Source organism: Channa argus, chromosome 10 (assembly GCF_033026475.1).
Source record: "Channa argus isolate prfri chromosome 10, Channa argus male v1.0, whole genome shotgun sequence".
NCBI classification, from domain to species: domain Eukaryota; kingdom Metazoa; phylum Chordata; class Actinopteri; order Anabantiformes; family Channidae; genus Channa; species Channa argus.
This window is the reverse complement of record NC_090206.1, coordinates 12,888,015-12,901,449: the sequence shown is the minus strand read 5'-3', so window position 1 is coordinate 12,901,449 and position 13,435 is coordinate 12,888,015. Positions and strand designations below refer to the sequence as shown.

The 13,435-nt window shown below is 39.0% G+C and overlaps 1 protein-coding gene and 1 long non-coding RNA gene across 2 annotated transcripts; one reads left to right on the top strand and one right to left on the bottom strand.

The window, feature by feature from the left end:
• Positions 1-1,144: 1,144 nt before the first annotated feature.
• On the top strand, positions 1,145-4,061 carry aldob (aldolase b, fructose-bisphosphate). Its single transcript, XM_067519146.1, has 9 exons — positions 1,145-1,297; positions 2,013-2,125; positions 2,217-2,428; positions 2,515-2,569; positions 2,656-2,816; positions 2,908-2,991; positions 3,112-3,286; positions 3,371-3,570; positions 3,804-4,061. The coding sequence occupies exons 2-9, from the start codon at positions 2,014-2,016 to the stop codon at positions 3,897-3,899; spliced, it is 1,095 nt and encodes a 364-aa protein (XP_067375247.1). The 5' UTR covers positions 1,145-1,297; position 2,013; the 3' UTR covers positions 3,900-4,061.
• Positions 4,062-6,134: 2,073 nt separating this feature from the next.
• LOC137134151 (uncharacterized) lies at positions 6,135-7,263 on the bottom strand. The gene is made up of 3 exons (XR_010915385.1): positions 7,248-7,263; positions 6,827-6,940; positions 6,135-6,166 (listed from the first exon to the last, which is right to left on the bottom strand). It is a non-coding gene; the product is annotated as an uncharacterized lncRNA (long non-coding RNA).
• Between the last annotated feature and the right edge of the window lie 6,172 nt (positions 7,264-13,435).

Sequence of the window (13,435 nt, the reverse complement as noted above, 5' to 3'; positions counted from 1 at the left end):
TAATCAAATCACCATAAGCAACTGACATGCAACACATATCATGTTTGTGTTGTGGCTACTTGGATACTATAGATTTAAAAAAAAAATGTAACTTAGAAAGATAATTAAGTGCTAGGTAAGGTAGGTAGGATAGGATAGGTAATTATGATAATGTGTGTGGACATTTAGCACTTTCCTCTTCACACTCTCTTTGTTTTAATCCTTTTGTAAAAAGGTATCTATGTACAGAGACTGAACTCTGATCTGCGATATTAAAGGGTACATTGCACTGGGTGCAGAGTCCAGGTTGTGTAAAAGCTGGCTTGTCATTATTAGTGAGTTCCAGACCCTCTGCAGCCTATAGCTTCAAATATCCCTATCAGCTGAGGAGGTCAGCTAGAGACTGACCGTCCTCAGCAATCAATACGAGAACTGTTTATGCATGACGTGGTCAACATGCAATTTGACGCATTCAGGAGATAAACTGGGCTTTTTGAGTCCATGAAATGACTTTGGACCAGCACTGTAGACTTTTGCTATTAAACACCACAAGCCTCTCAATTATAAAAACTAAATGCCATGACATATTGAATGTTTCTTCTGGTGTCCACACACAAACAAATAATCCCATACAAACAGGAAAGAGAGAGAGGAAACAATGTTGATGACCTCTAATGAATAATATAAAAAGTTTTTCATGAAAATGTAATTTCATGTGTTGTATTTTAAAGTACACATTTGGAACATAGAATATTGATATTCTGTATTAATATGTATTGCTATTGACATATTGGAGTTAATTGCGACCACAATTTTGGGAACGATGGAAATGAAAAGCTGCAAACTATCATATGCTGTTGCAACCTACACTTTCACCTGGGCCAAAAGAAACAAAGAAACCTGATGTGCAAGATTGCAAAAGGCCTCTCAAATTGCATTTCATCATAAAGTGCTGACATCGTCTGCAGGGACAGAAAAAAAACCACGCAGGACTGTGTGATGCGTGCGTGCATGCAGACTTTGATTTGATAACTCGTTTGAGACAACACACCGTCATTACCACATGTAGGCTGTGATATGACCTTTCAGCCCACAATAGACCGGACTGATAATAACACCATCTATGCACCGCCCCTGTGAGTCTGACAGGGGCCAATTGCCTCAACGGTCCGGCACACGCCCCGCCACATCACGAGCACCTCCCACAGCACCAACCAATAAATAGAGATTTGTACGCAGTTATCGGCCTTCTCAATAATTCCAATTACAACAGAGGCCGTCGGTCACCTGTGTTGTCGCCGTTTGAGAAAACTCTCAAGTAAGAGGAGCTTTCGAGTTTTTAACTCTTGCGCAAATTTTACTGTTGCAGTTGCTCAAATTTTTGCAGGAAATTTGAATTGAACCATTGCGACGTGCTTACGCAAGACTAATGTGCATGTTTGGGTATTCTCACATTTTGAAGTGGATGAACTAAAGCTGCATATCTGGATTAATCTTGCACAAAAAGTTTGTAGAAATAAATAAACGGGTCAATAAGCTGAATGGGTAGACTGGAATGCTAAAGCAGTATTATTGTATTATAAAGTGGTGGTGTCTTTTCTTTGACATTGTTATTGACTGTCAAAGGCTTTCGTTATGCGTTGGCTTTGTGCAAATACTTTAAGCACATCCGTGTTCAGACTGCAGTTTATGATCACTAACTGTAGGCTTTTACAAACTATGCTCATTAAGTCCCACTCTTCATAGGGTAGATTTTACATTCCTCTGCAGAAAGCATTGGGAAAATGTCACATGGGCAACAACTTTACGTGAACTGTGAGCTTATTTTGCACATCCAGAGACAGGGCTTATCTGAATTGGGGCTAAAGTTCAACCGTGAAAGCCAAATATTTACAGAAGTGACGCAAGAGAAGAAAGCTGTCAGAGGCATGGATTCGTCGTGTTTAAGTGAAAGGATTCAGTGTCCATATATATTTTTTATAGTTTTGTTCATTTTCTGAACTCCTGTACAGTAACTTGTATCTGTCCTCTAGGATGACTCATCAGTTCCCATCCCTGTCTCCGGAGCAGAAGAAGGCGCTCTCTGACATTGCTCAGAAGATCGTCGCTCCAGGAAAGGGAATCCTAGCTGCAGATGAATCAACAGGTGAGTCTCAAGTTTAACATACCTCACTTTCCATGGCAACACGAGATCTGCATCGTGTGCTGGACTAAAACTTTTCCCACTATCTCTCAAGGCACCATGGGAAAGCGCCTCCAGAAAATCAATGTGGAGAACAACGAAGAGAACCGTCGCTACTTCCGGGACCTCCTCTTCTCCTCCGATCCCTCAATTTCCAACAGCGTGGGTGGCGTCATTTTCTTCCATGAGACACTGTACCAGAAATCAGACAGTGGCAAATTGTTTCCCCAAGTCATCAAGGATAAGGGCATTGTTGTTGGCATTAAGGTGAGGAGGCCACACGGTGAGATTGTGCTCATTCAACTTTATGCATTTGCACAGGATTCCTTGAATTTTCTTATTTTTTGCCTCAGGTTGACAAAGGCACAGCTGCTCTAAATGGTACAGATGGAGAGACAACCACACAAGGTAAAAATGGATTGGAGATTCAGTGTTTTGAAACGTTCTGAATAAGACTAGCCATCCGTTCAAACTATGGTCTTATTTCTCTACAGGTCTTGATGGCCTGTCTGAGCGCTGTGCCCAGTACAAGAAGGATGGTTGTGACTTTGCCAAGTGGAGATGTGTGCTCAAGATCTCCAACAGCTGCCCATCAGCCCTTGCCATTCATGAGAATGCCAATGTCCTTGCTAGATATGCCAGTATCTGCCAACAGGTGTGCAGGCAGCCATTTTGTCCACAGTAAAGACTAAAGAATTAGCCTTTGAAAGTTTGTCTCATTAAAATGTATTTATGCACTCAACTAGAATGGACTGGTGCCTATTGTGGAACCAGAGATCCTGCCTGATGGAGACCATGACCTGCAGCGTTGCCAGTATGTCACAGAAAAGGTTAGTTCAGCATCATGTCTGGCTTAATTTGTGCTACTACAATACCACCAGCTGTAAAATATTTTCTTATTTGTAAATACTCGGGAGGATGTGCAGTAGATAAATCTGCCTCATCTTTAGGTTCTGGCTGCTGTCTACAAGGCCCTGTCTGATCACCACGTGTACCTGGAGGGCACTCTGCTGAAGCCCAATATGGTCACTGCTGGACACTCCTGCCCTACAAAGTATACCCCTCAGCAGGTTGGGATGGCTACAGTGATTGCTCTGAGGCGCACCGTCCCTGCTGCAGTGGCTGGTGAGTGTCATAAGGCCAACTTTTTCCTTTACAAGCAATTTAGTCAGTTAATAAAATACAAGTAGCATTTTGGTTTATTTTCAGGCATCTGCTTCCTCTCTGGAGGCCAGAGTGAGGAGGAGGCCTCCCTCAACCTGAACGCCATCAACCAGGTGCCCCTCTCTCGCCCCTGGAAACTGACCTTCTCTTATGGCCGTGCACTCCAGGCCTCTGCTCTTGCAGCCTGGCAGGGAAAAGCGGCCAACAAGAAGGCTGCACAGGAAGCTTTCTGTACCAGGGCCAAGGTAAGACTTGGCACTTAAATGGCTATCACTACTAATGAATAGCCACTAATAAATTATTCACTCAACAATAAGTGGCTGTGGACTGCGCATAGCATAAACTACTGAACTTTGTACTGACTGGTAAATGATTCTAAAGTCTCTTCAGACTTTCAATAATGTTGCACAGTGAATGTAGCTGACTAACACTCAGATTTAACTTTGTTCTAACTTTCCCCTGTTGTTGTTCTGTTCAGATCAATGGTCTGGCTGCCAAAGGAGAGTACAAGCCCACTGGCTCAGCTGATCAGGCCTCCACACAGTCTCTTTACACAGCCAGCTATGTCTATTAAATACTGTCAACATAAAAACAACAAATTCATATGGACCAAATATGACAAAGGCCTCTGCTGAATATCTTCCGCTACACTACAGATACCAGGAGAACTTTTCTAATGTTAAAACTGTTTGTCTATGCAATGAAATTACTGGAAATAAATTAAGTCACCAAAATATTGATGTTGCAGCTTTGTGAGTGCATTCTAGTTAGGATGTTGTGTATGGCTTAGAATCTGATATTTTCTTTGACATTGGCTTGGCAATGGCATATGTAGCAGTCATTCTTGTTTATGGCGAGGTTGTTTGGAGGTAGATTTATTTTTTTGCCTTTTTTTTCTTTATAAATCAATGAGCATTATGAGGACTACAGTGAGCTGTGCACATGGCAGGGTGATTCATGTTTCTTGCAAAAAGATTTATCTTGCAGTATAAGCCTGTATTTCAAGTTATACTTGAACAACTAAGGAAGCATAAACTTAAATGAAGCTAAGAAAGCAAACCTGACTGTAGAGGACATAAGCATGGATTAGACCCTCTACTGTATGTTTTGATTTTGGTACCAAATGGTATGGAATATATATATATTTTTAAAGGTGTCTTAATATTATAGATTTTGGTATCATGACATCCCTACACTGTAGCATAAAAAGGTCAAAGGCCTCTGGGGAACAGAAAACATGGAGCTATGGAAATAAGATCTACATAAAGTGGTACAAGAAAATATGTGCAAATGATGTTTTCTAAGATTTTTCATACTTAGTTTTATATTTACCTTAAACATTAAGCACATTTGTGTAGTTCTATATTAGGAATGCAGGGGGCGCTTTTAGGCCTAGGGCAGCAAAAAGTCCAGAAACGGCGCTGTACATAAGCACACAGTCCATGCCCATATAATCATGCACATCATTGGTCGAAGTATGTTTCATCACACACTAGTCACTTGTCTGCAAGGTTGTGTCTTCCTTATAGGACTGATTAACAGACAGGGCTCTTTGTTGTTCACTTATCCTGGACACAGCACTCTTTGTTTTTTGAACAATTCAAAATCATTTCTTAGAAAGAAACTTGCCACTCATTTAAAAGCAAACTAAAAACACAGGGTTTGATATGATTAATGTTACATTTTCCACCACACAATCCAATGAATAATCTTAGGCACATCACCCAAACTCAGATGCATGGTTTTGTAGCTCCAAATTGGCCTCAATCTTGTGTCCAGCTTGCAGAAACACGGCTAAAATCAAAATCACCAGCAAATGCCACCTGATTGCATTTGATACATGCTGAGTGGAGTAAAGTCAGAGTTATTCAGTGAAACATAAAGGTCTATCTAAAAAATGGAAATAGGGCAATGGCAACGAGTTTACGCAACAGGCAAAGATACAGGAAGACTGACACATTCGAACCACATGATTGGGGGAGACAAACCCTTGCATCATTTTCTGATGTCAGTTAATAGCATGTTTTTCAGTCAAAATATTTTTGTTGCATACATACATATTTTAGTATAACTATATCTGAAACAACCAGCAGACTTATTAATGGATTGGCCTGCAACTAAGTTATTCTACTCTGACAACCAAGAGAAAAAAAATATAACGCCATAAAAAACAGGTAAAGGTGTGTCTGATTTGATTATTTGAACTAAACCAGTTTTCCAAGTTGTCTTGCAGGAACAAAATACCTACGCTGTTTTGTATTTTATAAACTATGACACATGTAATCTGACTTGTCCATACAGTAGTACAATTATCGACTATGCATATGGATTTAAAGTATGTATAGGTAAGATCATTAATCTAAGCATGATTTTAAAATTTCAGCTTTTATTTAACAAAGACACTATTTGCACAAAACATAGATAAAAGTTAGATTCTTAAAAAGTAGTTACTGCCCCAAATATCTATTCTTGACACACAAATGAAACAAAGCAATATATTTCCAAGCAGGCTCCTCATATCACAAAATGATTTACAATAAGGTATATAGCATTACAGCAGGTGTGCCCATTAGTTACTTTATTGATAGATATCAGTATCTGAAGCTAAGGTCTATTTGCAATGATGCTTAAATTCAAAGTCTAATGTTCTAACATAAAGTAGAGGAACATTCACATGGTCTCTCAGGAAAACAACTGTTAGTTACTGCAGAATAATCCCCGAAAAGGCTGATTTTAGTTTGGTGTTGTGACACTCATTGGTGGTGCTAGTGCTAGTGCTGGTGCTGGTGGTGGTGCTGGTGCTGGTGCTGGTGCTGGTGCTGGGATGCACTGGACAATAAGCTGTTGAAGATACGGAGGTGCAACAAGAAAGGAAACAGGAAAACAAGAAGGCAATAAAATTACAATTGAGTCACACGACTCATTGCAAATAATACATCATAGTAACATGGTAAAACTTACAACTTCACCTGGCTGTTATTCAGTTGTTGTTTTTAAATTGGTCTTTTGAATTTGGGTTATCTTGTATACACTGCCTTTAACTCATTCTTATTGTTGCATATTTTTAAGGTACTCTTGAAAAGATTTTTAATCTCAGTTAGGCTTTTTTGGTTGATATAAAATAAAGAAACATGTGATTCATGTTGGGTTATGTTTCAGGTAAAAGGCAACAGATTAAGAGCTTAAGGAGTAAAATACAATACATTTATCCTGCATATTTTTAGACATAGCTCTAATGTCAATTTTATCTTTTATCCAATGTGCAATAACTGGATAATTCACCTTCTGTTTAATGTGCTGGTGATGATCCACATACAACCAGTGCAACCAGAATTTAAAGAGACTACAATGTTTCCTGCTCTAGATAAGTATTGAAAGGTCAGAGAGAATCCCATCTTATCCTTCCTGGTATGTCTTGTCTGGTTTTAAAAAGGTCCCTTAGCTGCAAAGGGTAAAATTGCAATGATGATTTAAAATCTGTTGAAGTAAAAAAAGTTTTACCTGAGTGTTTGTGGATTTCAGTGCTAAACGTGCAACAACACACAAGAAGATGAGAAGCCCTGACACGCACAGAGAGCATATTAACAGTATGCCCTCAACACCAGAAAGCTGGTCCTAAAGCAGCGAAAATTAAAAGAAGGGAGTTATGCATACCATGTGAAAATACGCACAGAGTCCATTTACTCGATAAATGAATGATGTAACTCACCAGTCTGTAGTTGTCCCATTGGTCTATCAATTCTATCTTGTACTGATAATAGATGATACAGTTTATTCTGTAGCCATTAGAGAATAATATTCCAAAGAAGGAAACCAAATACATGGCAAAACACACAGTCACCTAGAAAAAATTAGGTTATTGTACACAGAAAAAATGTGTAACAAACTAAAATTAACTAGAGCATAAATTCTAGCTATTTACCATCTTCTTGGATGGAGAAGAAACTTAAAGACAAAGAACAAAAAAACAAAAGACCACATTACTTTTGTACCTGGTTCACATAGGTATCTTGATGACTGCATGTGAGCTTTCCTGCGTTTTCACATCATGTTACCAGCTTGGTAGCTGTAACTACAAAGTCATTTGATCAAATCCACTGGAACTTTAAACCTGATTTTTAATATAACAACTTTTTCAAAATATATGTGAAGAGCAATCCGTTAACTTATGCCTGTATGACAAAAGAGTGGCTGCAAGTGGTTGGCTGGCAAGGCATAAAGGCTGGACTCGTTTAACTTTGTTTTTTAAATAAGAAGGATCGATACAGATTTTGTTTTAACAGAACATTAAGTTCTTGCCAAAAGTTAGATTACATGTCAAAAACCACTGTCATGTCTGTACTGTAATAGGAATAAGAAGCAGCATGTTACCAACAACACATTTGCATTGGCTCTCTTCAAAGGTAAAAGAAATTTACCTACCAGCACTAAAGTTCACTAATCAACATATTTCATTTGATTAAAGTGTAAAAATGACTGACGCATTGTCTAAAATGTCAAACTATTGCTAAAACCTTTGACCCGCCACTTTGAGGGGGCTTGTAGATTTTCAAGATGAGAGCATCTCTACTTCCAAACTAAAAGGACAGTATATTGGGAACACATAGTGCCAAAGAAGTACAGTACGTCTCCATTTTCTGCATGGCATCACTAAATACACAAGTGTTATGTACCAGTGCTCTCTGCCAGAAGGGGATATAGAGTCCATACAAGCTATATGCATCTTCACCAACCAGCTGAAATGTAATAGAAATGTTTCCTCTTGGAAGAATTATTATAGAACTCAGCGTGATGAACCATCTCAGTTTAATACATGCCGGCATGGAGAAGAACACATGGATGTTGAGTGTTGTTTTCTGACTTGTATCTCTCAAACCCCTTCTATTTATACTTAAACCCAAGAAAGGAACCACCCTCACAAAACATGAATGAAGAAACCAGGTGCACGCAGTTGACAGTCATCACTCTTGTCCCTTTCTAGATTATCTGAAGATATCAGTAACAAAGTCAATAAAACCCTTTTATTACCCTCTTTTAGATCTTGCGACCCCAGGACTCACTATCTGCTACATTGCTTGGGCCTTGTAACAACAAAGTGCCTGCTGTGATCTCAAACATTCCTCCAAACACGACCCATCCTATGATCTCTTGTCCTCTTTGTGACCTCTTCAATAGCTCATCTTGGTTGATTGTTTGCTAATTATCTAACCATATGACTAAATTTACTTTCTTCCCTCACATTCCCCCCTTTTGACACAAAGTGTCAACATGGTAAATTTAGGAAACTCAAAAATATGTAGTGTTAGCTAAGCAGACTATTTCAACAAAACATTTTTAAAAAATAGGCAAAATTAAATGTAAACAGTATTATAGGAATTATGGTGTTCCGTCATGTAAATCACTATCAGTCTAAGGTTTTCCTGGGCCCAGTCAGATATGGGATCCATAGCTAGTTAGTTCATTCGTGTGTATTTTAACATACATTGATGTCTGTTCATCACCAATGATTCTCCCTAACCATTTATAAATAAAAGCATGCATCAAAGTAATAGCACATGTAAAAAAAACACGTAACATGAGAATGCTTACAATATTGCCTACATCATTTACATCTGTATATCTCGCAAAGGTCTGTACTAGACTAATAACAGGATCTAAGAATGGACAATGTTTTCTTTCTAATTTAAATAGTGAATGCCAATTCGACAGTGGACCTTGGATAACCAGAATGTTAGACTGTGGTCCATAGAAACTGGTCTTGTGCCACTAAAGTAAGAATACTGACTTTTAGCATAAACAGAATTTTTTTGATAAAACTAAATCTATGTCAAATCCCCAAGGTTTCAATTCAGATTGTTCAAACAATTGTCCTCTGCATCTTTCTTTCGGGCATTGTGATGTCATCTTATTCAGGAGTCTTTGACCTTACATAAGTGATAAGTCACTATCACTTTCTTTCTCATTTGACTCCTCAGTCTTTCCTGTTGGGAGAAAGTGTATGACTCTTCCTTCTCTGTTGCTGTTCCTTGATGCAACAGTGGATGTGGATTGGTAGATGCCAACCATTTCTATCATTCTGATGATGAAAGCTGCAGTCAGGAACATCCAGCAAAGATCCTTTCAGCTCCCAGCCATCTTTTTATTGGAGCCATCATTTCTACAAAGATCTACACTGGTATCCCTCTCAACAACCTGGACTGCGGGTGGAGTGGTCAGGAACACACATATGGTTCCGTCCAACAGGGCTGGTGCCAGTGCTTCCTTCTGAGGTCTTTTACAAAACTCCATTCTCCTGGCTGGATGGTGTGGATTTGCCCAACTACAGGCTCAGGAAGGGCAACTTTTACCTCAGGGAAAATTAGCTTTAAAGAATGGTTTAGTGCACAACATTATCTTTACATCTCATCATCCACTCCTATTAGGCTCAACCCTATTTTATAGGAAGGGTGTATTAGTCACATGAGTTTAGTTTTCAGTATATGATTTAATCTTTCCAATGCACCTCCACTGGCTGGATGGTAGGCACAGTGTTTTTAGATTTATCTGAAGACTTTCTGAAAGACTGTGCATTACATTATTTACAAAATGTGAACCATTATCACTATTTAGTTATGAAGGAAGTCCCCATCTTGGGATTACCTCTCAAAGTAATGCCTTTGCTACTAAGACAGCAGAAGCATTTCTTCAGGGAAAACATTCAGTCCACTTTGAAAACATGTCTATTCTCACTAAACAATACTTATAACCAGAAAATTAATTAAATCAAATCCATCATCAAATATTCAAAAAGGCCTTCAGGGTTTGGAAGTGCTGACATGAACATTTCTGTAGTCCTGCCAACATTATTAGTAACCCAAATCACACATTTTCTCAGGAAAACAGGAAAAACCTGCATACCACAATGTATTTACAATATCCATCATACCCCCTTTTGAGACATGGTCAAAACCATGAGTCAATTTAGAAACACAACATGGATTTTGGTAGTACCAGGAGACCTAGTAGATCCACCCAGACTCCAGAAGAAAGGTTAGTGCGCCCCTTCTTCTTCCAAGTAGTTTGTTCACCTGCATGAGCCCTACTTGTAACAAGGACACATCATTTAAGGGAAAACATTATTCTGGACAGACAGAAGACAGACAAATTGATGATTACAAGAGACTGCGCTGTGCTGTGCAGCTCCTAAAATGAAAACACAGGTTAGAGCAACCAAGTCTCTCTTATATAGCGAGTTACAACTGGCATAAGCCACACAAGGTGAGCCATTTGAGGAAGTCCACATTGTAGATCTATCTACAAAAAACACAATCAGGATTAAATGAATAGGAATGTGGTTCTCAATCTTCAGCTGTAGGGAGTAAAGTTGATGTAAAGTTTAAGGACAGTACAATGTAATATAAGACATGGTTAGTAAGACGATTTGCAGTGCAATAACCTAGATGGTGTGAGATGAGTGTTTTTACTCAGAGAATAACATGCACTGTTAGCAGACACATAATAGCAATGTTAGTTTTAGACAAAACTACTTTTAGTAACTACAACTTGTAAACCTGCAACCATACCTCTCTCTATTGTTGAGAGATGTTTTGAATAATATCCTATAAGTAATAAAAGATTTGCTATGTTCTGAAAGTCCTAAGCACAGAGACTTGACAGAATCTTTTTTAAAGTCAGTAAAGTCAGTAAAAGTCAGTCAGTCAGTCATGGCCATATGTTTTCCCCATGTGTGTTGTCATACAGGGGTTGGGAGATCTCCACGTAATTATAATCATGGACAGCAATAGCTTGCTAAGCCTAGAAATACATCAATTGATTTTCAATTTTCGTTGTTAATTTTGCACATCCAGAATTGATTGGATGCGTGTAGGACCTAATTATTACCTCCGGAGTTATGATATGGCCAAGATAACACACAGATTGTGAGACAAGTTTTAACTTGTCTTTCAAAACCTTGTGGCCGTTTTCTGCCAGAAAACAAAGTAGAGACACTGTGTCAGTTTGGCCATCTGAGTTTGTGAACAAACTAACAAATCGTCAACATACTGAACAAGTGAACTACCACATGGGACTCCCTATGTGATATTTTCTACCACTGCCACAGAAATACTGTAGGACTGGAAGAAAAACCCTGCACCAAACGCGTCAAGGTATACCGTTTACCATTGAAAGTGAAAGCAAACCAGAATTGTGAATCAGGATGGACAGGAATGCTAAATATGCATTCACTAAATCAATAAATGTGAGAACCAGCAGGCATCTCCTAGAACCTGACACATCAGAATTTTTATATTAGGCACTGTTGGAGCCGGATGGTAAACTGCTTCATTTACAGCTCTAAGGTCTTGGACCGGTTTCCATCCCCCATTTGGTTTCTTTACAGACAAGATAGAGGTATTGCATGGGAACATTCCACTACGGCACCTTTATCTATTAATGATTGAATATTTCCAAATCTAATTTGCTTATAGCCCACAATTTGTCAGGTACTATGTCAAGCATAAACATCTTCTTGGCTGTCAGTGTCATAAGTGAACTAATGCTTAGTTCTAACTTGTATGTTGAGTTACTCAAGGTGGTCTATCACTAAAGATTGTGTTTCTTTGAGTGTGTCAACATGCTGCTTAATGCTCTGACCTACCCCTACTGTCACCTATGGTTGAGAAGCCTGCAGTCCTGGAGAATGAACAGCAAGTCCCTGAGGAGGTGCCTGTGGTCAAAATTCCTCTGTGCCTCCTCCCTCTTGATAGTTTGTCTTTCAAATTGTGAGACAGACGTGGCAATTGTCCATAGCCATCACAGATGTAACAGCAATGGTTGACTTACTCCCCAACTTGGTGGTGTCCATGAACCCAGTTTTGGTGTTGAATGTTTGTAATCCCATGGTGCAGTCGTGGACCAGTTAGCAGGACAGAATGTGGACCATCGTAGCTTGAAAATTCTACGACACACAACTTCCACCTCCTGCAAAGTTGGGTTATACATAGTTGTTGCATTGCTGCAACCTGTTTCCCACCACCAGTTCTTTGGGGATCATGTAATGCCTATATCACCTCCTTCAGTTCATCCGGCTGCCACAGTCTGTAGATGAGCACTTGTGCTTGAGGATTTTGTGGCAGTAAATTTGCTCAATGTCCTCCTCTTCTGAGCTTCATGTGCTTGGTCACCGGCAGGGGCCACAGCTTGACCCTGTGGAGGAGGGGCAATAGGCCTGGAGACAGCATATGGAGGGGGTAGGACCCTATCTCTTGCCCTACGTTTCTATTTCTCCTTCAGGTTTCTCTTCTATACTCATTACTTTCATATACAACATAACTCCTGCAGAAGATTTTTTTCTGCCTCTCTTTCCTAATTTTGGGAAGAGTGCAAATCTATTTTGTTCTTCCCTACTTTCTTTCCCTTTCTTTACACTTACTCTTCTCCTTCTTATAACATTACTTTACAGCATTCTAAACAGTCTGTACTTAGTGTAGCATACAAGGGAAACACTTGTGTTATATGGTGCCAAAGTGCAACATCCTTAATCACACTTTCTCCCCATTTATCTGCTATTTCATTAGCAGGGCCTGTAAGAGGATCAGATCATTTTTCTAATTTCCCCGGTTTGTTCCCCATGTTTTCTAGACTCACTGTGGTTTGTGCTTAAACTTTCAATGGGCTTATCAATCACACACTAATTACTCAGTCATACTGATCTTCCCATCTCATTGTAGGGTTGGATCTTATCACACATACACTAACTTCGGATGACTTCCTTCAGCCAGGTAGTTTGTATGACACATTCGTTCCGAGCAACTACCCTACAGTAAGCACAGTGGTTTGTGCACACTAGACACTGAAGGAGTCATCACAAAGCTTATATATATTTTTCTTGTATTCTCTCAGTCATATGCCCATTGTATTCATATGGAACTTAAATCAAACTTTATACTTTTATATATGTAAGCTAACTAGGTATTTATTTATTTACATGTATCATGTACATGTATTTTTGATTCATTTCTTTAGTTATTTAGGATGGTACTTTTTAGTAGTATACATGTATCTATTTCCCTTATTTCACCTTTTTACTTAATTTTTTCCTTTTTCTTTCAAAACACATAGAATTACACA

Excerpts from the sequence above, each read along its gene's own strand:
- aldob (XM_067519146.1), top strand. The coding sequence starts at position 2,014 with ATGACTCATCAGTTCCCATCCCTGTCTCCGGAGCAGAAGAAGGCGCTC. Across the intron at positions 2,126-2,216 it reads AGCTGCAGATGAATCAACAG|GCACCATGGGAAAGCGCCTC; the intron begins GTGAGTCTCAAG and ends CTATCTCTCAAG. Across the intron at positions 2,429-2,514 it reads GCATTGTTGTTGGCATTAAG|GTTGACAAAGGCACAGCTGC; the intron begins GTGAGGAGGCCA and ends TTTTTGCCTCAG.